This window comes from Setaria italica, chromosome II (assembly GCF_000263155.2).
Source record: "Setaria italica strain Yugu1 chromosome II, Setaria_italica_v2.0, whole genome shotgun sequence".
Classification (NCBI taxonomy): domain Eukaryota; kingdom Viridiplantae; phylum Streptophyta; class Magnoliopsida; order Poales; family Poaceae; genus Setaria; species Setaria italica.
The window spans coordinates 44,107,704-44,134,450 of record NC_028451.1 but is presented as its reverse complement, the minus strand read 5'-3'; the positions used below and the strand labels follow the sequence as shown (position 1 = coordinate 44,134,450).

General features: G+C 44.1%; 4 protein-coding genes across 4 annotated transcripts; all 4 read right to left on the bottom strand.

Moving 5' to 3' along the window:
- Positions 1-1,214: 1,214 nt before the first annotated feature.
- Positions 1,215-6,321, bottom strand: LOC101759813 (succinate--CoA ligase [ADP-forming] subunit alpha, mitochondrial). The gene is made up of 7 exons (XM_004958068.3): positions 6,008-6,321; positions 4,798-5,007; positions 4,220-4,390; positions 4,013-4,136; positions 3,705-3,766; positions 2,410-2,491; positions 1,215-1,777 (listed from the first exon to the last, which is right to left on the bottom strand). Exons 1-7 carry the CDS (start codon positions 6,215-6,217, stop codon positions 1,638-1,640), a joined length of 999 nt encoding a protein of 332 aa, XP_004958125.1. The 5' UTR covers positions 6,218-6,321; the 3' UTR covers positions 1,215-1,637.
- Positions 6,322-7,876: 1,555 nt separating this feature from the next.
- Positions 7,877-9,308, bottom strand: LOC101759407 (photosystem I chlorophyll a/b-binding protein 2, chloroplastic). Its single transcript, XM_004958067.4, has 4 exons — positions 8,986-9,308; positions 8,578-8,881; positions 8,221-8,431; positions 7,877-8,127 (listed from the first exon to the last, which is right to left on the bottom strand). Exons 1-4 carry the CDS (start codon positions 9,230-9,232, stop codon positions 8,110-8,112), a joined length of 780 nt encoding a protein of 259 aa, XP_004958124.1. The 5' UTR covers positions 9,233-9,308; the 3' UTR covers positions 7,877-8,109.
- Positions 9,309-14,504: 5,196 nt separating this feature from the next.
- LOC101759007 (adenylate cyclase, terminal-differentiation specific) lies at positions 14,505-16,317 on the bottom strand. Its single transcript, XM_004958066.4, has one exon. It carries the CDS (start codon positions 15,823-15,825, stop codon positions 14,860-14,862), a length of 966 nt encoding a protein of 321 aa, XP_004958123.1. The 5' UTR covers positions 15,826-16,317; the 3' UTR covers positions 14,505-14,859.
- Positions 16,318-16,481: 164 nt separating this feature from the next.
- On the bottom strand, positions 16,482-24,029 carry LOC105913675 (glucan endo-1,3-beta-glucosidase 4). Its single transcript, XM_012843351.3, has 10 exons — positions 23,386-24,029; positions 22,467-22,594; positions 20,879-22,135; positions 20,074-20,101; positions 19,897-19,980; positions 19,509-19,583; positions 19,081-19,340; positions 18,803-18,876; positions 16,895-17,042; positions 16,482-16,761 (listed from the first exon to the last, which is right to left on the bottom strand). Exons 2-10 carry the CDS (start codon positions 22,528-22,530, stop codon positions 16,664-16,666), a joined length of 2,088 nt encoding a protein of 695 aa, XP_012698805.2. The 5' UTR covers positions 22,531-22,594; positions 23,386-24,029; the 3' UTR covers positions 16,482-16,663.
- Positions 24,030-26,747: the final 2,718 nt, after the last annotated feature.

Sequence of the window (26,747 nt, the reverse complement as noted above, 5' to 3'; positions counted from 1 at the left end):
AGCACAGCAAACGAGGTTAAACCGGGTGAGTCAGCATGTAGGCGCTGTAAGTGGCGTTTGTGATTACCATCACATATAGACAGGTGTTGCCTTCCATTCGCTTGTATGGACTTAGTAGAATATGATTCTGTTGAATTAGAACATACATGAATCAAATGATACAACCAACCAAACACACCTTGGTTGAACCACCCCATCCAGGATCATCCATGCATGCATCATGTGGTGCATGCAACCAAACACACCCTAAAACCGGGCATTCACGGTCCCTTAACTTTCAAATCCGTTTATTTTTTATCTCTCGCTAATTTTGACTGTTGTTTTACTTGACATGGCGGTGGACCCACATGCCAGATAGCTTTCTTCTCCCCCCTCCCTCTTCCTCCTCCCTTCCCCTCTCTTCCTTCTCCCCCTCAAGCAGCATAGGGTGGGCCCGAGCACGGCTAGGCCCTGATGGTGGCCTACGGCATGAGACGGCCATGACAATGGTTGGGATAGCGCAGGCATGGCCGGACCTTGACGGCTGCGTGGCCAGCGTGAGGCCCATTCGAAGGGCGGCACTCACCTGGCGTCGGCTGGCCGGCTCGAGAGGCGAGCATTATGCAAAATCACTCATGTTTGGTTGGGCATCATATTAGGAACAACCAGCTCCTAGTATAACCAGACTGACAGAACAGAGAATATAACCAGACTGTCCAAAATCTATTAATAAGGAAAACACATGAAGGTCTCAGAGGAGAATGAAAAATACACGGTCACACACACCTTACCGATCTATTACTCCTGGTAAACTTGATTGATATATGCAGGTGGTCTTCTCCCAGAGCCCAACCTGCTTTTCTCCCATCAAAATCAAGAACGCATCAGAGGAAGGAAGAACCCTAACCTCCTCGATCTAGTTGATGCAATCTGAGCCTGAGAAGAGGAAAGTGGAGAACTCACAGATCCAAGAGGAAGGAAGAACCCTTACCTCCTCGAGGAAGGAAGAACCCTTACCTCCTCGATCTGGTTGATGCAATCTGAGCCTGAGAAGAGGAAAGTGGAGAACTCACATATCCAAGACGTAGACAGGGCAGTGAAAGGTGCCGTGGGTAGGCGGCGGCCAAGGTGGTGTCGAGACGGCTGCGGTGCTCTAAAAGGAGCCCTGAAAGGTCGCCGAACCTTTTAAACAACACCAATTGCAAGCGGCTAAGCAGCTTAATCAAAGCAACGAATTAGCAATGTGAGGCCTTTATTGTTCCGGTGACAAAATCTGCAAATTTTCAGTAGCCGCATGGAAATAATACAATGTGCACGAAGACATGCCAACAGATCAATAAGCCTAATTTGAAAACTTTGTCAAATGATAAAAATTAAAACAGCTTTGGCATCCACATTGACTCCAAGTGAAACAGCATACAGCTTTGGCATCCACATTGACTCCAAGTGAAACAGCATATCAGTGAATCCAGAATGTCTTATTGAAATGACCTCATGGGAAGGATCCTGGTGCACACTGCAGACAGGTAAGGAAGAAAAGGAAGCCTGAGTAGTTTTGTTTTGTGGCCAGCGACACGCCTCTGCCAAGGAATTGCTCGCAATTACCCCACGAGCACCAAAAAGAGGTTTTCCAGTCTCTACTGTACCACTTTGTCTCTCTACTCTACCATTCCACGCTGCTTGAAGATTTCAAACATGGTAGAACCAATTTTTGCTGGCGACTCCACGACAGTCACACCAGCCTCTCGGAGTGCCTTGATTTTGTCCTGGGCTGTACCCTTTCCTCCTGACACAATCGCTGCATAACAAGGATGGCATGGAGCTGTGTTAGCACATGCAACGTGGTAAACAGGAATTGAAAGTTGAAACTGAATTAAGAAAATCAGCACATTAATATCTAACAGTGTAATCAAAATCAGATTGATGATTACAGCGTATTCAAGAATGCAAACCAGGTTGTCACCACAAGTTTGATGAATGTCACAGTAGCAAAAGGGCCCCAGATTGGTAGACGTACAAATTCACCTACCACAACTTGTTTGGGAAGGGTTTTGTTCTTCATGTTGTTTGTTGGTAAACAAGTACAAATTGGCCATGCTATGGCTACTAAGCGAACCAATACCACATCCACCCAAGTCTGATACTAAAATTGCTGGAGTATCTTTTGTCATCTATAGACATTTAGTAAACTGATTTGATCTCCATAAAGTAGTTTTTTCCCCCTGAACTGCTGCATGCAAAGTGACATAATCACCTTGGACCCATGTCAGTAGAATGGCACACATAACTACATAAGCAACATATTTTAACTCAATAATATGGAATGGCCATTTAGACTTCTTATCTTAAAACGTTACGTGATCGAATGGGGGAGAAAAAGAAATCGTAAGATTAGAATTAAAAGAATGGAGGTATTGCTTAGGTAAATACCTCCAGCATGACCCATGCGACGACCCGGGGGTGCCGTAAGTCCAGCAATGAATGCAACAACAGGCTTTTGTGTTTTGCTTTCCTGAGGACCATAACAGATGAAGTTAGTAGATTGGAAGTGTAGCTTAACTCATCGAAAAAAAAGGGGCAGAAAAGTTTCCAGCAACGAAACCAAAAGACAAGCAGTACTATGAAATGAAATATCAGCAGTGACTAATGATAAATCCCTTTATAGAATAAAAAAGACAGAACCCATAGACGTTAGTTTCTTAACTTACAACCTGACCAGATACATCATCAGGTCATTCCATGTCACATGTTTGGTTCATTACAACTACCTTAGGTCTATGGTGCGAGTAGTGGCCACAAGAGGTTTTACTAAACTCATATACCAGATGGATAAGATGACCTACTTAGCGAAAATGTGCCCCAGAGGGCCACAACACAGAGCTTTCTTAGGAACTGTGTTGACCAGCTTGAAGCTAGGGTTGAGTAAGCAATATATGCATAAGTTAAATCAAGGTACAGGCATCTAGCTTAATTGCCTTACGTAAAAAGGACAATGGGAAATGTGTCCCTATGACAGTAAAAAAGTGTTGCTTTGCTACATGCCTACATGATACCATTATTGTTTGATTTTGGCTGCCGGACACTATGAAATCGTGGTTTTGCCTTCATGACAATAGGGGTGAGGGGAAGCTGTTTTGGTGTCCTCCCTTTTCCACTCGGAACCTAAAAGTGCAAGGCAGCTTGAGGCTTGCTAGTGTTTACATGCTGTGTTTACCGAAACAATGTCCGAAGCTTCATATGATAAGCTAGTTCATCAGTAATGAATATGATCAGTGGCTTTCCTTATATACTTATCCGTGAAACATTTTGGCTCAATGGTGTCACTGATGCCTAAATATAGAGATAACAATTTATAATACTAAGTGAATTGAAGGCCAACAGCACCACACGGGTACTTTTTACAACATATAGAAAAAGAGAGACAAGATTAGATTCCTATATGGAAAAAAAGCACTAGTGGAATCTTTAAGAAAGATATGCATTCTTATTACTGAGGATTCTCTGGCTATAAATATTTAAAGACACATGTTTTTAATATCCATCGATCTTGTACTACAAATCTACGGAACACAAAAAAAAACCATGAACATCAGTATATTAAATAGGTAGGACATGATTTCGAGTGTTCAGACTGAACATGCATGAAACTTCACCAGTTCATGAGGGAACGGTGTCGCAAAGTGCAGAATCAATACAGGAATATGATGGTACTAACAAACTCTTACCTGGATGAATGCTGCAGCATCCTCCTCAGCAGTACCTCCAATTTCACCAATGAGAACAATACCTGAAAGGCACAGTATGTTGTCCAACAGTGAGAACAATCCATAAATGGGATGGAACTGTGTTGACTGAAAAAGGCATATGGACGTATTGAAACAACAAATAGTGTAGTTGAAGCATTCAAGTGCCAAAAATACCAAATTCAATGGATTAATGCCACATAGAAGAGTATGCAGTTCAGGAAGAGACATCTCACAACTTATTTTTAAAAAAGAAAGGTTTTTTGCTGTATTGGTCGCAAAAGGTGTACCTTCTGTCTGAGGATCATCAACAAACTTTTCAAGGCAATCAACAAAATTCGTGCCATTGAATGGGTCACCACCAATGCCTACACAAGTTGACTGCCCCAGACCTACAGCTGTTGTTTGAAACACCTGTCAATAAAAATCGAATGCACCTTAGTCAAATAAATTACCTGATTAGGTGCATACATAAGAAAATCATATACCAAACATACCGCTTCATATGTCAAGGTACCAGAACGAGATACAATCCCAACACGCCCTGGCTTGTGGATGTAACCAGGCATGATTCCAATTTTACATTCACCAGGCTTAATGATACCAGGGCAATTTGGCCCAATCAATCGAGTTTTTGACTGCCTGTTTAGTGCAGCCTTCACTTTCACCTAAAATTTGCAAAGGAAACATTGATATCACCTCATGAAGTTCCATTAACATAGTAAAATTGAATTTGCAACGCAAGCTAATAGCAATATGTAAAAAAAATATATCAAAAAGGAATATCAGCAAGCAAACTACTCAATCGAGCATGCTAATAAAATCTGCATCTATTTGGGTCCAAATCATTTTTTAACCAATCCTGCTCACTAGAGAATAATAGCATACTACATATCCATCTGTGCAAGATGACGTTGACCATTCACACTATTTTCTAATGCTTTTGCCCAAAAAAATTTAATTTACATGTACAGTTATTAGTGAACCAAAGATGATATGGCACTGAGCAGATTCCCAAGCTCAGAAGACAAAGAATAATAGTAATTAACAAAGTACTAAAATGTCCAAAAGTTACCATGTCATGCTGAGGAATTCCTTCTGTAATGCAGACAACAAGGTCGAGCTCAGCCTCCATTGCCTCCATTATAGCAGCAGCGGCAAATGGTGGCGGAACATATATAACAGATGCATTGGCTTTTGTTTCAGCCTTAGCCTCTGCTACGGAGTTAAACACTGGGAGCCCTAAATGTTCAGTTCCACCTTTCTTAGGAGTCACTCCACCGACCTGTCATAACAAAAAGGACTTTAATAAAAGAGTTCCACAAAATACAAGCAAAAAAATATTATATTCAAAAGCTATGACACTTATTTACTGAAACACTGTTGAAACATATAAATCCGTTGCTCAAATATTGTGCCGCACGAACACCTTCAGCCGTATTGAACTATTCATAATAACATTAGTGCAGTACCACATAGCAAGCAAAAAATGTTCACATGAGGGTCAATTCCTTTTGTTATGGCACAGTTAATTATATGAATCTAGTGGTCAAGAACATAACTGTAAATTAGAATATGAGACCTTCAAGCAACATGCCAGGTCCATGGAATATATCATCTAAACACCACAGACTTCATACATGATATTTTTGTTAGATTGTACTAGAACAGCTTGAAAGGTTTCAACGCATTCATGATGGATATGATTCTCATAATCTAAAGATATTCCAATCCATTTGCATCTTGGTTCTATAAAACATCAAGAAATTCATCAAAACATTGTTCACTTTGACAACATTTTCTTGAGTTCATGCATCAATAATCCCTATCTATCTGACTGACAAATGCTGCCTCTAGATTGCACAGTGAACAGCACCGTAAATTACTAGACAATGTAAATGGCATACATCACCAGCACCCAAATCAACTCAACAAATGGTAATGAAACCTAGGCACTGCTGCTTCACTTATGGTTTCAGCCTTTCAGGCATTGTACCACATAATAGCACTACCTGCAACAAAAAGGCAATTATGATAGCTCACACATTTTACCTCCAACAACATCCAGTTAAGCGTACTACATATCACGCCCTGAATCGGACCATAAGGTAGCGAAACGAAACCCTACGACCCGAGGAAATGAAGATCGGCGACCGCACACCCACTAGATTGGACCGTACGGGCTCCATCAAACCCTAGAATCGCGCAGCAAAGAACGGAGCGCACGGATCGAGGGGGCGCATCAAAGGGAGATAGACGGGGGCTGGCAGCGGCGTGGGGCGTACCATGTTGGTGCCGTACTCGATGGCCTGCTCGGTGTGGAAGGTGCCGTTCTTCCCCGTGATGCCCTGGCAGATCACGCGGGTGCTCTTGTCGACGAAGACCGCCGGCGAGGGCGCGGCGGCGGCCGCCGCGGCGAAGCCCCGCGCGTGGAGGAGGCGAGAGGCGGCGGACCCCAGCAGCTGCGACGCGCGGCGGGAGGAGGCGGCGGCCATGGCGGGCGCGGTGCTGGCGGCGGCGCGTGCTCTTCGCTTTTTTCCTTCTCCCCCAACTCGATTCGATTTGTTTCGGGTTTTTGGGATGGTGCCCCTCGCCTTCCTTTGTCTTCGGTCTACTCTTCTGGGGCCTCGTCGCGATCCATTCTTGCAGGGAAAGTTGAGCGGTCAAACTTCGCGTTAGACCCCTGTAATGTCGATATTTCGGAAGCCAGCGAAACTTGAAGCGATAGATGTTTTGCTATACTTTTCGATCATCTTCCAAAGTCCGAACAAAATAATATAACACCGTATTGTTTGTGAAAAAGCATTACATTTTTATGTAGCAAAATTTTCATGAAACAAGTTCAGGTGACTAAGAGATAACAAGTCTCAATATAATTGAAAATGTAAAAATGCATTAAGGCAATGCTGCCATTCGGTCTTCTTCGTCCAATGGCTATGATATTGGATCACCATTATTCACGCATGTAAAACATGCTAAAATGCTCAAGAAATGCAGCAAAGCAAGTCGTCTTTGGTTTGGAGCGAATTTTCCGGATGCATAGGTTTGATGGAGTGCCACACCTGATGGCATACGCTTGATTTGAGAAATTTTCGAATGAATATTTTTAACCTTTCGATTTTCTATTTTATTATGCTCAACTTTATGTATTTCTCTACCTGTCTAATACAGTGAAGGTAAAAAAAAAGGCGAGTTTATGTCATTCATATTAACTACTCTAGGGTGAATGTGTTTTATTTAATGCTAACGATTCCATAGCTCGTTATTGTTACAATTTATATATGTTCCCTATTGCCAAGCCCTTCTTTATATTTGTCCTTGAAAATCCATATTTTTCTTATTTTCTCTCTGGAAATGCTTTCGAGTACAACTATGCATCTAAAGCACTCGATACATTTTGAGCCTTTTCAATCTAAGTGATTTTAGCTGGTGGATCTTGAGTTGTATTCAATTTATACTCAAAGGATATACGAACATGGAGATCAAGCCAGTGGCAAGATTCATGGCGTTGCTAACATTTTCGGTGGCCCAAGTGAAGGCCCTATATAATGTTTACAATACATTTATCTTGAATTCAAAGCTAATCTTTGACGCATCATAAAAATGTACTTCCTCCGTTCCAAATTGTAGGTCATTTTGGCTCTTTTAGATTCATAAATATTATTATGCATCTAGACATACACTATATCTAGATGCATAATAATATCAAAAGTCAAAACGAACTACAATTGGTAACAGAAGGAGTAGCATTTGTTGTTATAAATGAGCATGGTGCATGCATTCACATGGTACCCCCGGATCAAGACACGTCATAAAAGCCACATAAAACATGAGGAAGGAATTTTTAGCCATTTTACGAGCCTTGCGGAGGTACCGCTAACATCCATATATTTTTAAATGGATGTAATATGTTAAGCATTATCAATGCCTGGATCATCTCCATTTGTAGCGGGATATTTGCCAATTTTGCATGTTCTGCGGTGCATTATACCAAACTCTTGTGAAGGTATCTACAACAAAGCTAGCCGCACATGAGCATTCCTCACGTCAGAATTTTGATTATGTTGCTCGTAACCTATTAATGTTTGCAGACCTAGTAACGCAATGTCATTAACACGATCGCCACGAGCATTACACAGCCATCAAGTCGTTAATTCAGTGAAAAGAACATATAACATCTAATGAGTATTGCATTTTTACATTGGTTACAACATAGTACAAGTACACGATCAAGAGGCATGCATCGCTCCACACAAGCCATTGAATCATCACAGTCTATTCCGTCCCACAAAAAGGAAAAAGTCGCATCGACCATCAACCTATAACAATCTCCACCTCATGCATGCGTGGTATAGCACGCAGCACTCAGATCGCTAACTCCAACTCCTCATTTGGGGGTGAAGGCCTGATCAAGAACACAACAAAAGTTCACTAATCAGTAACCAAACCGTACAGATCGAAGCTGTGAGGTATGTGCAGTTTGATCGATTCAGCTGACCTGGAAGATGGTGGCGTGGCCGGGGTCGGCGAGGTGGGCGAAGAGGTTGTCGATGGGGCCGGTGCCGGTGTACTCGGCCTGAAACCAGGCGCCCATGACGGCGAGCATGGCGAGGCGGCCGTTCTTGATCTCCTTGGTGCGCAGCTCCTTGATCTTCTCCGGCGAGCCGCTGCCCCAGCCGAGCGGGTCAAACCACAGGCCACCAGGGTACCTTAATTTTTACATGCATTTCCAGCACACAGAGATGAATTCATGTCAGCCATGGATATGAGGACTGCTAGCAGCTAGATGAGTCTTTGGGAATATAATAATGTTTTCTTGCGTGTTCATGCATGGGGCCGGAGCGAGAGGTGGTACCCGACGTCGGTGCCGGTGAGCTTGTTGCTGGGGAAGATGGGGTCAGTGTTGACGCTCCCGGGCTTGATGATGTCGGCCCAGCGGCGGCCCTCGGCCCAGCCGATGAGGATGAGCTCGATGATGAAGAGGGTGGTGGTGTCGGTGAAGTACTGCTGCTCGCCGGCGGTGTACCAGAAGGGCGTGTTGAGGATGCCGATCTTGGTCAGGAACTCCGGGATGAAGATGCCCGCCGCGCCGAGCATCGCCCACCGGCAGTGCACCAGCTCCGCCTGCACGTTCCACCGCAAGCTCTCCGGGTCAGATCCTGCACAGAGTAATCGCAAGCACATGCATCAGGTGTCAGCTATATCGCTCAGAAATTATTTACATGTTCACAAGAAGATAGATTGACCAGTGATCAGAACTCACCAAGGCCCCAGGGATCGAAGCCGAAGTCGCCGGGGAGGCTGCCATCGAGCCACGGCGGCGGGGTGCTGCCGGGGAACCAGATGGGCCTGTCGGGGTCCGCCGCGGCGCGCACGGCGAACGACGGCCGCGCCGCCTCGGCCTGCCTCAGCAGCGTCCTGCCGCCAAGGAAGGACGACGCGCGCTGCCCGTTCCTGGGGAGCGCCGCGACGGCGGTGGTGGAGGAGGAGGAGGCGGAGACGAGTGCCATGGCAGCGAGAGCTTGTGGCGCGGGAGCTAGCTGTGTGGCGTGGGTGGCGCGCGCGCCGCAAGTTTAAGGGATCTCGCGGCGGGCGGGCGCCGGAGCGGGGCCGGCTTATCCGCGAGGGGATAGCGGGCGCGGCCGCCTCGTGCCACGCGGCGAGGAGAATCTGCTCGTCTGGCTCTGGCACGCCGGATCGCGCTGACGTGGAGGGGGCTCGGCTGCGAGCTGATAAAAATCAGTGGGAGGCACCGCACTGGCTGCTGCCATGTAGGCACGTTCCTGCTCGTATCGGCTATCGGCCAGGCGCTCATGTGCCACGCACACGCAGATTCCCGTGCTTAAAAGAAGAGGGTGACGCGTTCCTCGCTGTCTCGTGTCACGTCGGAGCATATGCATGGTTCTTCACTTGTTCAGGGTAAAACCGTCGAAAAACAGCGTAACATACGAATTAGCACTCGAACAAATGATCAACAACATAAAACGGACGTCCACTGAAGCATTGCATATGGAGCGTACAGAATATTATCTCAAAAAGGATAAAATAAAAAAAACCTGGTTAGATTTCAGTAGCCTAAAAGTTTAGCAAAATAAACTTTAATTTATAGCGATTCGTGTCACAAACACTCTTCATCAGCTGCTTCAGATGTCCCATCCGTAGTGAATGATAAAATTATGATTCTAAGATAAAAGTTGAGTAAAATGCACGAGCGGTACACTAGTTTAGCATGTACATTGAACTTCCTAAACTTGCTAACCGGATCACCGATGTCCAAATCCCCGTGACATTACGTATTTGAATGGATGATGACGTGGACCTGGCACAAGGGTCCCACATGTCAGCCTAATCTCTTTTCTCAAATGCTATCATGACCCACGTTTTCTAATTATTAAAGAAAAAAGAAAAAAAATCTGTCACAGTATGAACCATGGACACCGCGGCCATCTGCCCGCGCCGGCTCGCGACCCCCGGCCGCCCGCGCCCGGCCTCGGCCAGCGCCGTCGCTTGCCTGCGCTGGCCAGCGCCGCCGTCTGCCTATGCCGGGCTGCGGCCACGACCGCCGTCCGCTCTGGCCGAGTTGCGCCTGCCGTCCCCATCTGCGCGCGCTGGGCCGCGGTCGCCGGAGAGGAAATCGAGCCAAAGACGCGTGAGCCCAGGTGCAGCAATAGGACGGATCCGGCGGCGCAGGAGCCCATCGTCGCCGGCGAGTGGTGCGGTGAGGGAACGGTGGCCGGGTCGGTAGGAGTGGCCCGCGCGGGGGCGGACGGCGGTCGGCCGGGCAGGAGCTGCCCTGTGAGGTGGATGGCGGGCGGCCTGGCTGGAGCGGCCGGCCCGGCAGCAGCATCTCCGCGGGGGTGGGCGGCGGCCGCGGCCTTGCGCAGGCGGACGGCGGTGGCAGCCATGGACGCGGGGAGCACATGGTTGCCCCCGCAGCCGCCTGCGCGCCTATGCGCGAGCTCGAGCACTGGGAGCTCGGCTCGACCGGCGCAAGACGAGGATGCCGGCTCCTTCGCGCCTCCACGCCAGGCACCACCCACCTCCCCAATCCGACCGTCTTCGAGCCATGGCGCCATGCCCTGCATCTGAGCCGCCCCAGCCGAACCCCTCCCCATCCCAGTCGTGCGCCGCTCCGGCCGGGCAAGCCCCTGCCACGGCCCGTTAGCTACATCGTCGTTGCACCTTGCGTCGGCCGCCGCCTCTCCATAGGCCCCGCCGGAGATGTTTTTTGCGAGAGAAGGGAGAGACATGTGAGGCAGAGAGAAGGCAGGGAGAAGATGGTCCACGTCAGTGCTACGCCACGCAGGTGATTTAACTCAGTTAACAGTGATTTGGATCTCACGTGAGTCGATTAGCAAGTTCAATGATGCGAATGTACATTTTAAGAGTTTGGAGACCAAATGACATTTGATGCCAAGCTCGAGAACCGGCCATATAGCGGCGCAAAAGTTAGAAGGCACCAGGTGGCAAGTTCGGTCACGGTGGGATAAGGTTGTGGTGACATGAGGTGATGCCAGTGAGGAGAAGGAGGTGATAGGGGAGGCAGAGCAAAAGGTGAGGTGTGGTTAGGGTGTCAGCTGATGAAAAAAAAATTAATATATCCTAAATATTATGTTTAAAATTAGATGGAATAATATATAGGAGTACAATCCTATGCTCATGTTGATCCAGTAGGTGAGGATTCTTAAAAAGAAAAACGTGAAGCGAAATTGATGATCATCTTATGCTTATCCATCCTACTTTTACATTAGTTACAAAATTTACAAATACATTAACATGATTGCTCCATGGCTGTTCCATATCACCATTGACAGTCTACCTAAGTCAAAAACATCATCAGCAGGCATCAACCCAATACATTTTCCTACCCTATATCCTATATGGGTAGCACTCGAGCCTGAAAAATTGTTTTTGGTTGGGGTCCGCCCCTAGTGGTGTAGGCTTGACAAGGTCAGCCTAGCCCTTGTTTACTTCCCCCCAAATTCCCAACTTTGACACTATGTAAAAAGAAGATTCCCCATCACATCAAACTTGCGGTACATGCATGGAGTACTAAATGTAGACGAAATCAAAAACTAATTGCACAGTCTTGTTGTACTTTGCGAGACGAATCTTTTGAGCCTAATTAGTCAATATTTGGACAATAATTCACAAATACAAACGAAACGCTACAATGTCGCATTTATGGCAAAATGCCAATTTTACAACTCCCAACTTGGGAAGTAAACAAGGCCCTAGCCGATGCCCATGAGGATTATATTGGCAATGAAGAGGTTGGTAGTGTGAAAGTGTCGGTGACCTAGAATTATCTCAACAACACTACAAAGGTTGACGTGTTGAGAACGTTGAGCTTGGTCAGAAACTCCGGGATGAACATGCCCGCCACCCCTAGCATCGCGCCCATCGGCCATACATGCCCAACTTTGACTGCACATTGCACATAGCCAGTGGGTGTGATGCTGGTTCCGATTAATAATTGCTAACTAAACTACAAATATAGATGAAAAATTTATAGACCAGTAATTACTATGTAAAACCTATCACGATCGAATAAAAGTACATACATGCATGTTAGAGACTTCGTTACAATACATTTTATAAATGAGAGATGAACGTGTACAAAGCAATCAATTTTATCACCTATGTTTCTCAATATTACTAGCCCGTGCAGGAAAACGGTTCATAGACTAATTTAGACTAAATATTGTCCTAAACGTCATATTTAGCTATCCTAAACTTTATATATTTTCACACGGCTGGCTTCATCCAATCGTGATATGTACTTTAACATATTGGATCCTGAGCACTAGGGTTAGCCCGTGTTTTTCTTTTGTTCCTTTTTTTCTTCTATTCTTTAGTTTTTTTAGGATTCTCCCTCTTCCATTAGCTGTCCTTCATCTCAAGGAGAGCCATGTTGAGGATCTTCTCTCTCGTGCCGGCACTAACCCTTGCGACCCGGCGTGTAATGTAAGGTTGCCATGCATCCAACAGATTTGCTTCGTTACAACTGAACAGAGATAACTTGATCCGAATCTTATCAAGTAATTCATATACCATTCATATATAGTATTGCGGCATAAGCACACTTGATCATGGATTTCAAACTCTTTTCATCATCCTAACGCTTTTGTCAGCTCTTCTGGTGGCGCGGACTACACAAGATACTGAACATTTCTTCATCTAGCTACCGTGTCTGCCTCGGTAACAACCTTGTGCCGTGGTTCTCCAAACGCCTGAGACTATTAGCACACCTCGCTCCAGTGCTGATGCCTGATGCTAGCTAACTACCGTGCAGCGTGCAGGAGCAGATGTTGCTGTTGAGTGCTGCTAGGTTTGTCAGCTGTTACAGAGAGTTGCACTTGTACATCACAACTGTACGTAACTGCTGTTTACTCTCTGACCATGCCGGTGCGGCGTTTCTTCTCTCAGCTAATCCATTTTAACACGGCGCATAAAGGTAAACTGAAATAATTGATACTCACTTTCATGCACAAGATAGATGATCGCACTGTCCGTGACACCAAATTTCTCCGATGTGCCGTCAGCCTCTCCAACCAACCAGTTTGAGAGGTTCTAGCTCTAGATATGAATTCTCGTGACTCAGCCTGAACCAAATAGGAGCATCACTTGGCGTAAAAGATATGAATTCCACGTAAACCTTCGTCGTCTTCACATCTACTCAGGCTGTGTATATATGTGAAGTATTCACACGACGTGTGAATATTTCACATATACAGCAAGGAAAGAATACAGCAACAAAGGCGTTGCAAACTTGCAAATCCTTTGCTTTGGATCAGAACTCACCGAAGGCCGCCAAGGGGGTCAAAGCCGTAGTCGCCAGGAACAGGAAGGCTGCATCAACAAGACAAGAACAGCAGCACGCTCACACCGTCAGAGCTAGTCACGTGCAAGGGCTTTGTTTCGTCAATGCCATGCGTCCTGCTAATACGCAAGAGTACCGTACCTACCGACCTGCCATCGAGCCCTCGTACGCGTAGACGCGAGCGTCCGGTGGCGTCGCGGCAGTTTAAAGAGGTCAAAACGCGCCGGGCTTGCTTTATTCGGGAGGAAATAGCGACACGCGGCACGGAGAATCTGGCGTCGTGGTCTCGTGGAGGTGCTCAGCTCTGCGAGCTGGTAGAAATCAGGGGGTGGGCACGGCGCTGGGCTCGATCCGCGAGCTGGTAGAAAACAGGCACGTTTCTGCTCACATCGGCCGAAGTCTCTCCGTGCGAGGCAGATTTGTGATTCAGACGGTGAAATGGAGCAATACAACGTCAGTGTACCGAGTGTTCTTGGCATACCAAGTAGTAACATTTTTGGTTTCTTTAAAAGCAGAGAAGTCTCATAAAAGAGGAAGCCGGGGAAACTGTCTGTTCAATTTCAGTTGCATAAAAGTAAGTAGCAAAAAAAATTATATCATAAACATGTCCTCCAGTCCCGACCTCAATAACGCACGCTTTCAAAACAAGTAAATTCAGAGTGATCATAAATGAACAAGACGTGTGTGATGGCATACAAATACCATGGGTTACATCCTCAACCAAGAACTCAAAGACACTTCACACTTCACAGGCTTCAGCTCTTTCATCTTTTCTTTTGATCTAACTTGTACTCTCAGCATTTATCATACACCAAATCCTACCGGGACGCGACACAAAAAGAACGAAAGGGAGTTTGCACCAAAACCACTGCTGACCTGGTGGGAAAGTGTCGGTACAACAGACCATTTTCCCTTTTGTGATCACGATCAGATTTCTAAAAGAAGCTTTGCAGAGGAAGTCAACAACAACACACGTTCAGAGCCCAATCTCGATTCCTTTGACATTTTACCCTTTACATCGTCGAGCAAATAGTGTACAATTAAACATCACTGAGTAGAGCATTTTCTCACATAGTAACAGACTAGTGATCTTCAGCTAAATTTGAGTATTTGACTGTTTATTGCTATAGGTAGACGGTAATAGACCGGAGCGTAAAAAGCCCGGTATGGCTGCGGAGTTTCTTACCAGATCTTGCACACTCTGAATCATGCCCAAAACTTGGTTCTGCACAACTGCGCGTGCATTCTTCAGAGATGTGCAGTCCACTACGAAACTCTCGAGTCTGGATCACACGTACATGAATTCTGCTCAAATTACAAATGCAAGTTCTTCTTGGACCCATGCTTGGTCTTGATCATCTGGTTCAGGGCCTTCACGCACCGGCGTATCATCCCCATCGACTTCTTCCCTCCCTCGGGTCGCTTTATCACCATGGCCAGCGTTGTGCCGCCTGCTGCTCCTCCTCCTGATCCTGAAACCTTATGGTCAGGAAGGGCACTCTCGCCGTGGCCGCCTAGCTTGTTGGTAGGCTTTGTCTCTCCGGTTTGAAGCTGCTTCTGCTGTATCAGCTCCTGAAGGGAGAACCGGGGCACGTTGTCCACAGCACGCGGTGGCAAGGGCAGCTTCTTCACGCTTTGGAATTGCTCCGGCTCCTTCTGCTCCGCCTTGCACCATTCCTGCTCTGCCTTCTGCTGCTCCTCATCTTCTTCAGACTGCTCTGACGCCTTCTCATCTGCCTCTTGGCGTAGTTGGTAACGCTCTGCTGTCATCTCCTCATCGTTTTCACTTTGGTTTGGTATCATCAGCACTTCTTCTTGGTATTGTGATGCTTTTTCGTCTTCATCTTGATACTGCTCTGGCGTCTTCTCCTCTTCATCTTTATGCTGCTCTGGTTTCTTCTCCTTTTCACATTGATAATGCTCTGGTTTCTTCTGCTCTGCACCTGAATATTGCTGATATTTCTTCTCCTGCTCATCTTGATACTGCTTTGGTGTCTTTTGCTCGTCATCTTCATACTGGAGTGGTGCTTGTGGAATCTTCGACTCCTCATCTTCATCCAGACCCAGTGCCAGCTGCTCTGCATCCTCACATTGCTGGAGTGCCTTCAGCTCTGCATCTTGGCATTGGAGAAACTCCTTCAGCTCTTGGTGGCGTTGTTGTGCCAGGGATGGCACATACTGATCTTGGAAACAGGCGACCAGGCTCGTCGATCGCCGTGTCCGCCTCGACATGGCCATGTCAAAGCGGCGAGACTTGCTCACATCTAGCTCCGTGGCCATGGTCTGTGGTCTTAGGGAGGAGGCCCCCGGAAGAGTTGCTCTGCATCTTCTTCTCTGGATGGAGTTATAAGGTCGCCAGATATGATCAATTGAACAGTCCGTACTGGGAATCAGTGAACTGGTGAGGCGTCCATTTCAGAGGTGAAGCCCAGTTTGGTCATTTGTAAGATCAGTAGCTGTCACCGGTAGCTTTTCATCCCTACATGAAGTGAGATCCAAGTTAGCAGTAGGCAAGTGACCATTATTCTCCATAAACATCTGATATCTTTGTTCTGCAACTTTCTGAAACAACACGATCATGCTTTGTTGGATGACAATATGACATTTACTCTGTCCAAGGAACACCTACGAACTAGGGACAATGTTCTGGAAGAAAATGCAGCTGTAACTGAAGCCTTGTCCAACAACACCACCAGAATGATAACCAGCAGGATTTGGTTTCAAGTGAAAGATTTGAATGACATGAACTACTTTGACTGGAGAAAAATTAATCAATCATTTGCTCAACTGTAACATTAACAGTTGTCAGTCACTGAACATTTCCAAGTAACTTTGGGGTTTTCCCAGTTTCAATAAAAAGAATTTCGAGAAACTAATAAGCTCAAATAGCAGGTTCTGAAGAGTTAATTAAGCAACTGTGGCAGAAGTGCAAAATCGAAAAAAAAGGAGATGATTCTGTGCTTAAAAGCAGCAAGTAATACTCAAACACAAATTACACCTTTATGTCACAACTCGGATTAAACAAAACGCGGGTCCTTTGCCAACATTCTACATCTCAGGCCACATTAAGGATTATTCTTTTACAAGATCAATCTTGCTTACATACAGACAGAATTCCCTATCTTGCAAACCTCATTGTCCACTCAGCTGCTATTTCATCGTGTTTAGTTCTGTCAGTAAGATACTGACGTGAAATGCTCATCACAAGCGGGGTGTCTGCACAAACAGATCATAAACATAACTCTTTTGAGCGTTAAAGCAAAGTAGAAACCCTGCAGACAGTAGGCTTGGTTTGCACTGGAATCCATGACTGTTTACAGAAGGTGTACAGAGAATGATCAAAACATACATGGATCTGGATTGCCGATGATGTCTTTTATTGCCAGTAACACCTTTGAAATGGTGAAAGCTGGACTCCAGCCATCCTTCAATATGTCCAAATGCACTTTACCAGCAGAATCAACGTTGCAGTGGTAAATCCTTGTTTTGAAAGTTACCTGGGAGAATTGCATAACACAAACTTGGAGTTATATGAAACTAAATTTGTCCAATCAAAATAAATAGACAAATATACTCAATTTAAATAGATTCGACCAGAAGAGTAAAATATTTGCGAATACTCTCAACTATTAACATGTGAAATATCAAATCATGGTTAGCATGGCTTGTAACACTACAAAAGTTATTCAGTACATAAGTATAGATATGATAATCACTCCATAGAACATTGAAAACATATTTCGACAACACACAAAAAAAAAGAAACAAGAAAGCCTTTTAGCCCAAAGCAAGCTGGGATAGGCTATTTAGAGAATTGAAACATTCAAAAATATTTTCCATAATTTCATATATTTAATAGCTTTAGTGTGGTTGTTAGTTTCATTAGCTGATCATGGTTAAACTGCGCCACTGAAGGTCGGTGTGGTAGGTGACAGCTAAAACAGAGGTTGGCTGTTTCTGGTCCCTCATATCTCAAGCAACCTGTCAAAAGTTGAAAAGTAATAACAGGAAATAGATGGTGGTGGTGTTGGCATCCTCCAGAAATGTGTCAGTGGTGATTTTCGCTATGGCTAGCAGCTGGACAGTGATGAATAAATATCAATAACATGAATGAGTGGGCTAGGCATTTAGAATCACTTCCCTCAGTTAGCAGACTCTTATATTCTAAGCCAAGATAACAATAGGTCACCACATGACAAGAGGTGATGTCAAAAGTACCTGTTGCAATAGCAAGGCTTCCACCAAGTAAAAACAATTTTATGACATCTTTTGTTCGGGAAAGTATTGATCGAAGCATGCCAGAACAAAAAACAATATCTTAGCAGTTCTGCATTCTTTCTTTTTTAAAAAGAAAAACCAACAACAGTAAACTAGAAACCTCAGATGGTTTTTCTTCATACATCAATATCGCACTAAGAAGTCATAAAACATCACATTACAGTACTTCGCATGAAAACGTACAAACACGGCTTTAGAAGAAACAAGCTAACGTTAATTAGCAGCAAAGAAAACTATCTTTCAGCATAATCTTTTTCACATTAGTTCCACTCCTCGCCATCAGATGCATGCCTCCCTACCAGTATTCTCTGATGAGGCGTTTTCATGTGGCACTTCTAGATTAATCTTCATTCTTGACAGATAGCTGAATGTGCTTTTCTTTTTCTAGGGAAAAGCAAATCTTCATAAATTATTGTTTCAAAATCAAGTTTACCCATATTATGGTAGCCAGACTGTTGAAAATTTGGGGATATAAGGCTTCAGGGCAACTGATGCTTTGAATCTTATAAAGCATACTAAGGTTCATTGCTCTGATAACACTCTGTTTGCACAGTTCATTCAGTTGCCTAGGATGATCAAATTACGAATCCCAAGAGCAGAACAATCAGAACTAGAATTAGAAACTTTTTTTTTTTACCGAGCAGAACTACACACTATTACCAGCCTAACTGATCTGACCTCCCACTTGAATTTCTGTTACGAATACTTTCTAGTACTTAGGCAGTCGGAGTCACCACAACTGAGTGTGACATACAGAAATACACATACATTCCTTGAAACTTGTCCATTCAAAAAGAGTAAACAAGGAATCGAGGGATTAGGTAGAAGGTGTACATAACAAGAAGTGGAGAAATGTCGAAGTTGGAGCTTAGTTTTTAGGACACAAAAAAAATTCTGTACTAAGCCAAGATTCCCAAGCACACTTCAACAGATCAACGTCAACAAGAAGAGCATGCTAACAAGAAATGTGAATCATTACCATGGGAGGTTTGAAAGGATAATCAGGGGGGAACACGATATCAAGGAAAAATATCCCTCCTTCATACGGCGATCCTGCAAGACATAACATTATGCGTCAAATCAGCCGGCACGTACTCGTGAGCCCAGTTTATTGTACAAATTAAACTACTGCACCTACTCTAAACATAGAAGCAGCAATTTGAACAAGTAAAACTGACATCCTCCAGCGCAGTTAAATTTCCGCAAGCTTTCAACTGTCTCGAATCGATTGGAGAAACGGATTGAGGGAGCTCATACCTTGGGGCCCGATGATGGTGGAGAGCCAGTGATAGAGGTTGTCGCCCTTGGGCCCGGCGGAGCAGTCGGAGGCGTTGAGGTCCAGCAACTCTTTCTGTATCCGCTTACCAGACGACGACACCGACGTCCCGCCGCTCGACCCCCACGGCCGCACGCTGCTTCCGCCTCCTCCTCCTCCTCCGCCGCCGCCGGGGGCCCCGGCGCCGGCGGCGAAGGGGAAGCGGGAGGTGGGGAAGGAGGATGAGGACATGCCCGCCGCGACGGACGACAGTGACGGAGGGCGAAAGCGTGTGGGCCGGCTCGCCGCGCATCCTGGTGAGGCTTTAAATCCAATTTGCAGGCCCATTACGGTAATTGATAATGGACCGGTGGGTTAATATGGGCCGCGTTAGTCGCTCAGTCACAAGTCACAACGAGTCAATTTTTTTCTTAGGCTCAAACCATTTTCGAAAAGGCTAAAAGTGCAAAGATAAGAAAGACAGCAGTACACCACTGAAACCATACTGTATGCAGGAGTGCTGAGTGCAAATCATTTGGAACTTCCAGCATTCAGATAAGCTGCTTGTCACAGCTCGATTTTCGAAATTGACCTTCAAAACTGATGATTTGACGCAATGCTGATTCCTAGGAAAACAAATTTTGGGATAAGATTACATGGCGATGGGATCTACCTGAATACACTAAAACAAATATGCCCCTACAGTATCTAATGACAAGATCCACGGCAAATTACGGGTATCTCATCCAAAATGCAACATTGTTACAATGTTTTACATCACTAGAATGGCCAGCAATGCGGCTACTAGGTGAGTCAACCAGCAGGATTGGGATTTCGAAGCAAAACTGTCAGGGCTTACAGGCCCGGAGGCTGTACCGCCGTCGCTGCCGTTGGCGCCCGTGCTACAAACAGGAGCAAATCACATTCTCAGTACAGAGCACAAAACAGGGTTAGAACTTGGAACCTTTTGACACGAAATTTTGAGTTGGACATACCTTCCAGCGAAAATGCATGAACCATGGCCTGCAAGAAATAAAGGGGGAATTTAGATTAGGCTCGTGTTATTTACATGCTATACAACAATTTGACATTAGCACTAAAATACTAGATACCCTTGATTTCTTGAAATTAAATTAAAATGACAAAAAAGGTGAGGTCTTTAAACTAGAAAACACAAGTAACTATTTCTAGAAATTATAAATTAAACATAAGATGCTGATGAAAGTTGTTGTGGGCTGTGGTATTATGATTTGGACACTGCCTGTGATTTTGATCTGATGTAACAGCTCAAGTTTGACTAAACCCCACATCCCTACATACGTTTTATCTTGGCCTAATGGGACACACATCTTAGGTAAAATGCTTGCCAGATTATTTACATGTTCCCTACAGAAATTTGCACGAGTAGCGCTTGCTTTGGGGCATGGTACATTTCTAGGAAGGTCTCATTGCTGGTGGGAACACAATAAAAGATCAACAAGAGATTGAGCATTGGCTAGCTAAACATGTAGAATTCTCGCCTAATGATAATAAAACAGAAGTCCAGTAGGGCTTTTGTGTAATAAAAATCACAGTCAAAACACCATGGTAGCCAATCAAGGGTTAAATTTTGCATAACAAGGAACTTGATCCCTTCAAGCATTTCAGTGCTAAATTTGGTCTTTTGGATTGTCGCTTGCGCTGATGTAGGGCAACTATAAATTATTTGCCATAATTACTGAAACCCATACGAAATAATCAATAATTGTGCCAAAAAACCATTGTATCCTACTAAATGTAGGAGAGCAGAATGCAGCTTACTTGGATCAGTAGATGTTATCATTGCAGTGCCATTAAAGCTGCATGTACCACCGCTAGATTGTGTTCTATGATAATAATCGTTGAAAGCATATGAAGCAACAGCTACAATGTTATCTGATTCATAGCATGGTTGCCCAGGCTGAATTGCACTGCAGTTTGCAGAGCCAGGGCCACATGCCCAATCCAAACTATGCTTCAGTGCACCATGGGGTGCACTTGAATTTGCCACACAAAACATCCCGCGCAGAGCTGGTGATTCTGGGATAGTTGTGGCCACGTCCTCAAATGATAGAGAGTACACAGTAGTAGCGTTGGGAAACATAATCCCCCAACTTTTCTCTGATACAGGTCCTGACCGAAGATCCTCGTTGAATAGCTCAAAGATGTAGGTGCTTGACTGATTCATTGGTTGGCTGGGCGTACCAGAATTATTCAGTACATGACGTATGAGGTTCGTATTGTAGGCCAAAGCATTATCAACAGTAGCAGCCTTCTCATTTTGCCCACCACGCCATGGCCAGCCAGAAGCTGTGACCAGAACAGGAATCCCCGTGAAATTCATTGCTTGGATTGAGTTGTAAGTAGCATCAATGATTGCATCAAACATATTGGTATAGAACAGATTGGTGTTGGGATCTGAAATTTGACCGTTGGGACTGAGTGAGCGGAATAGTGCATACTCTAAGGGGAATACGCCTTGTCCTCCGACATAGCTATAGTATGGTTGGGCATTCAGCATGAAGGAAGATCCTGTATTCTTCAGAAACTGAAGATATTGAGACATTATTGAGCTCCATGTCGAATTGAAAGTGGCAGTGGAGGGAGGAAATGCCTTCGAGATCATATCCATTGAATGTGGACTCGAAATTTTCACCTGAGTATTGAGGTTTGCAGCCAACAGTGCTGATTGGAGGAACTGCAATGCAGGTATAAGAACAAGGGCTGCATTTGGAATGTTAGTAAGAACCTCATCACCCACTGCAATATATGTGATGTTAGTTGCTGGAACATAAGCAGCAACGTTCTTGTTAATCCAATCAGCAGCTGTGGATCGAGATTGCCCCACACGAAGTAGCTGATCATTGGGAACCCCAACCATCACTTCTATTCCAGTATTTGCAAGGGCAGTCAACATCTGATGGTCTGAATCAATCAGGCGAACATGCTGAATCTTCTTTGCTTTAAGGATAGCCACTATATCTGTTGCTGATGGTAGGTTTGACATATCATTACCAATAGTGATACCAACAAATGCACCTACAACAAATTGCAGCAATGATTGTTTATGCAAACATAGGGATTATATATATTTAGAACCTATTAATCAGTTCAAAATAACATTTTTTGGTGTCTTTTCTAAACTAGTTTCCAGCACATTCAGGAAAATCAGAATGAGGAACTACGAATACGGTAAATAATGATTCCGGTACATCTATATAGAACATAGTATAATTTTTGCACTGCCATATTTCTACAGTCAGTAGTATAATTTTAGCACTACTATTCTGGAACCATACCTACAGTTTCAAAATATAGTAGTTCAAAACCATATCTAGGTACTACAAACTAATATGGTGAGCTGGAGTACCTGAAACATTGAGAACCATGAGCATTAACAACATAACCACGCCCTGTAGTCGCTTGGGCGACATATTGTTACGCCCAAAGATCTGATTGGCTGTGAAGAAGGGATACTCCAGAAGATCTCAAGCGAAGCTGAAACAGCAACAAAAAAAAGGGGTTGGTTATTGCGTTCATTTAACCAGAACAGACTACAATATATTCTTAACTAAAGAACTGCATATATGGGAGATATTTTAAGCTATGAAATTCATTGATGATACCAAATGCAAGCAGTACGCATCCACATTTGTAGAGTATACGCTAAATATAACACTGGAAAACCAATTTTCAGATTTACCCAAATCTCCAGCACGGAGCAACAAACTTAGAAAACATTTAAGTACTACAGTACAGGGTAGTCAGGCAGTCCCATGAACTTCTTCTAAATTAATGAATCCACGACTTAAAATGACCCACAAATCATGGAGAAAATCTTTTGGCTGCTAATAAATGGAGAAATTGAGGCAATGAGTAGGCACCGCTAATCATGAGGGCAAAAGATTCCCAATTTCTATCGCCACACATTCACGAAGTTCAAGCCTACAATAACATACGAGACACACGAACTAAACCGCCACGGACAGAATAACTGAGAACTGTGAATGCCCCTCCAAACTAAAACATCAGAAAGCAAAGCAGAGATCAGCGAACACCTAGAAATTCCTTCAGGCATAATGTGAACAAGGGTTCAAGAACACCTCATTACCCGTTTGTCGGCTAAAATGACACCCCTTTCTAGAGGAACCTCAGTTGGTAGAAAGTCACGAGCAGGAAAGATCACAAGGGTCCAAAAGAACGCAACAAACGGCGACATCGTAATCTCAACAACAGTACAAGAAAAAAAAAAGTGGAACAAAATCAGCAAGGAAAGAGAAGATCGCCACCTGATTTTGTCCTCAAAGAAGAGCCCTTTCTTCCTCCTCCCTTTCCCAGACGCGCACGGAGGAACTCCTCACAGACGGAGACGGCACCAAGAAGCCGCCGCGGAGCAGGACGAACCGCGGTCGCCGCCGCCGCCCGCCGCCAATAGAAGTGACTAGTGAGGACGAACTGGGGGAGTGGAGAGTGGAGACTGACTGCCGCAGCACTCCTGTGTGGGGATGATGGGAAACGGGAAGCTCTCTCCCCTCTTGTGCGCCAGCACGCAGAGAATCCGAGGAGGTTTTGATGCCCGAGTACGGCGTACCTGAGCGTGTTCTTGGCTCTGGAGGCTCTCTAGCTTCCCTCTGCTCCTTGGAGGTTTAACACAAAACACTTCATAATAAGCGCCATTAAAAACTGGTCTCTCCAAGAAGTGGCGATTAGTAAAGAAATGCGAGCGATTGACCGAGAGCTCAGCGAGATCCGATTAAGTTTCCTCGAGGGGAGGGGACACGGAGGATAAACTAACAGGGAAAAGAGGTGGGAAAGGCGGAGGGAGGGGGAATCAAAGCCAGCGCTTTTTGATTGTTGGAGGCGTGGTAGCGGGAGCGTGATGACTGTGAGGACTGACGAGTTGGGAGGTGTGCAGTGTGCAGGTTCCAGAGGAGCGGCGAAGGACAGGCCAGCCCAGGCCAGGAGGCCAGCGTGCGTTTCTGTGGTCACACCCCCTGTGGCCACCCTGTGGGTTGGTTGGACTCTTAAATTGAGCTTTGGAGATAGTGGGCGTTTATTTTAAAAAATCCAAGATGTTTTTCTCTTATAATATTATACAATAAAACTATATTGGAGGCTTGACCTCATGTGGTAGTACTAAGGTTTGCTACCTGAGATCTAATATCACGAGCAGGGCCAACCTGACATTTCCGTGGCTTGGGACGAAATTAAAATTAGAGGCTCTTATGAATTGGTACGTGCTTAGTTTGTGCAGCAGCTACAGCTAACTCTTTAGTATTCAATGGACCATCATGATTTAAGAAAGTAATCAATGGGCTTTTTATGTGATTCTATACTAATTTATTGATTGTTTATTCTTTTTTATTTTGTCACTGACATAGTTCTGTACCACACGATGGCATAGGAGTTGGTATGCGTATACAACTAATGCACACAGATTTTGATATTGACTAAAACTAGAAAGAAAATATAGGAGCAAGCGGATAGTGTCAGAAACTAGAAAAAGAAAACAACATTATCTATATACTCCCTCCATTCCAAATCGTAGATCATTTTAGCTTTTTTATGCATAATTTTTATTATACACTTAGATATAGTGCATTTCTAGATGCCTAATAATATCTATGAATCTGGAAAAGCCAAAACAACAATTTGGAACGGAAGAATTAGAAAATTAGTGCAAATCTAAAATAAATTGAATTAACTGATATATAATGAAAATCCTCATCGTAACCAAGAATCGAAGTAATAAAAGAAGTAATAAAACCGTTCCAGTCTAATCTATGGAAGGGATAAAGGAACAGATATAGAAAAGTACATGCACCCACAAGCTTCATGAAATTTGGAGTAGGCTGTTCTAAATGTGAATTTTGTACAATCATTGTGTTGTCCTTGCAATCCAGTTGTTATTCAGTGTTGATTGTATAATAATACAAACAATGTACCAAAAATTCTTTGCACATTTTTGCATCATGGAAAGGGATGTTGCGCCATGTTTGAAACACAAGATATTTTCATCATTAATTCATTTGATATAAATATGATAAAGAAATATAATCATGTGCCTTTTTATGCATACCTTCATCAAAATTTCTACTAAAATACTTACATAAGGAACTTGACACTACTCCCTCCATTTCAATTTATCGGTCGTTTTGGCTTTTCTAGATTCATAGTATTTACTATGCATCTAGACATAAGCATATATGTAGGTGCATAGCTAAAATTATACACCTAGAAAAACCAAAATAACATATAAATTGGGACGGTAGAAAAGCCAAAATAACCTATAAATTGGGACGGAGGGAATAGTACTCAAGTAGTAGTCTAGCCCCACATGTGTTACCCAATCGTGCCCCGCAGAAGATCCAAAATTGCAGAATTCACTATGTTCATGGATAGTATATCTCACCGCTTGAATCAGCGCCTTTTCTAAGTAGGAAATCAGCAGTTCATTACACCTCCATCCGGTGAAAATGTGAAGGAGACACTCCCATTTTCCTTTGTTTATGAACGGCACTTGCCTAACAGGTTGACACAAACAATGCAATTCCAAACCGATTCACTATGAGTTATCAATAATCAGACTGGCTTCACCTTTCCAAGCGCTGTCCGGTACCACAAAAGCATGTGCAAATGAAAATTCCAAAAGTGTGGTTCGATTAAACTATGATTTAGATCATACACAAGTGTCGTAGGACACATGGGACATGTTAATGCAAAGATCCAATCGGTTTTCTTTTCCTTCTTTTTTTTATTTGCAATGCAAAGATCCACTCTGAACTCTGAAGTGCCTAGTACTGCCTAGCTTGCTCGCATACAGAATTATACCAGTAGTGTACTACTGCTGACAAGCATGAGCTCTCTGAATTTGAACTGCCATCAGCCAGACCCTGCTCCTATCTGAAAATCGCAAATTCATTTTGCCCCCAAACACATTCAGTAACATGTTCCATAATACTCCAAAGTTGAAGAGATTTGTGCTCAGGCTCACTGGGTAGAAAAATAGGGAACAAGTTGGCTGTGAAGTACTTTGCTGCATTTTTCACGCCGTGGGAAGATGCGAATTCAAACTGTTTCACCCATGTTTTTATGGTGCGTTTGGTAGGTTCCAAATTCTCATAGGAACGTTTAGATTCAGATTCTTTATAGAAACGTTTCTCTATTTATGAATCAGAATCATTTTGTGAAACCGTTTGGCTACATTCAGATTGGTAGGTAAAAATACTATTTTACATAAAAAAATCTGAAAAATAGATACATTTATTAAAAAATATCGAAACTTTTTTGAGTGAAGAACGGTGCTAGTGCAACCCATTTTTAACTTGCTGCACTTAAAAAGGATTAATTTTTAACTTGTTGCACTTAAAAAGATTAACAAAAGAATATGATTGCTAGTGTAGTGTGGAGTCAAGAAACAAAATCCAGCGAAACCACCCTGAGGCCGTTTCAGGTGCCTAGGCAAAAAAAAAAAAGAAAGAAAGAAAATCGATTCGAGTGATTCACCGGTGAAACCTTTCACCCTCTGCCCGTTTGGCAGTGTACGCTAGAATTTGAAACGTTTCGAGCTGCCAAGCAAGACCTATACTTTCACCTTTCCCCTCTTTTGAAACGAAAAGGTAGCGGGACAGCAAGTCGCAGGAAGGAAAAG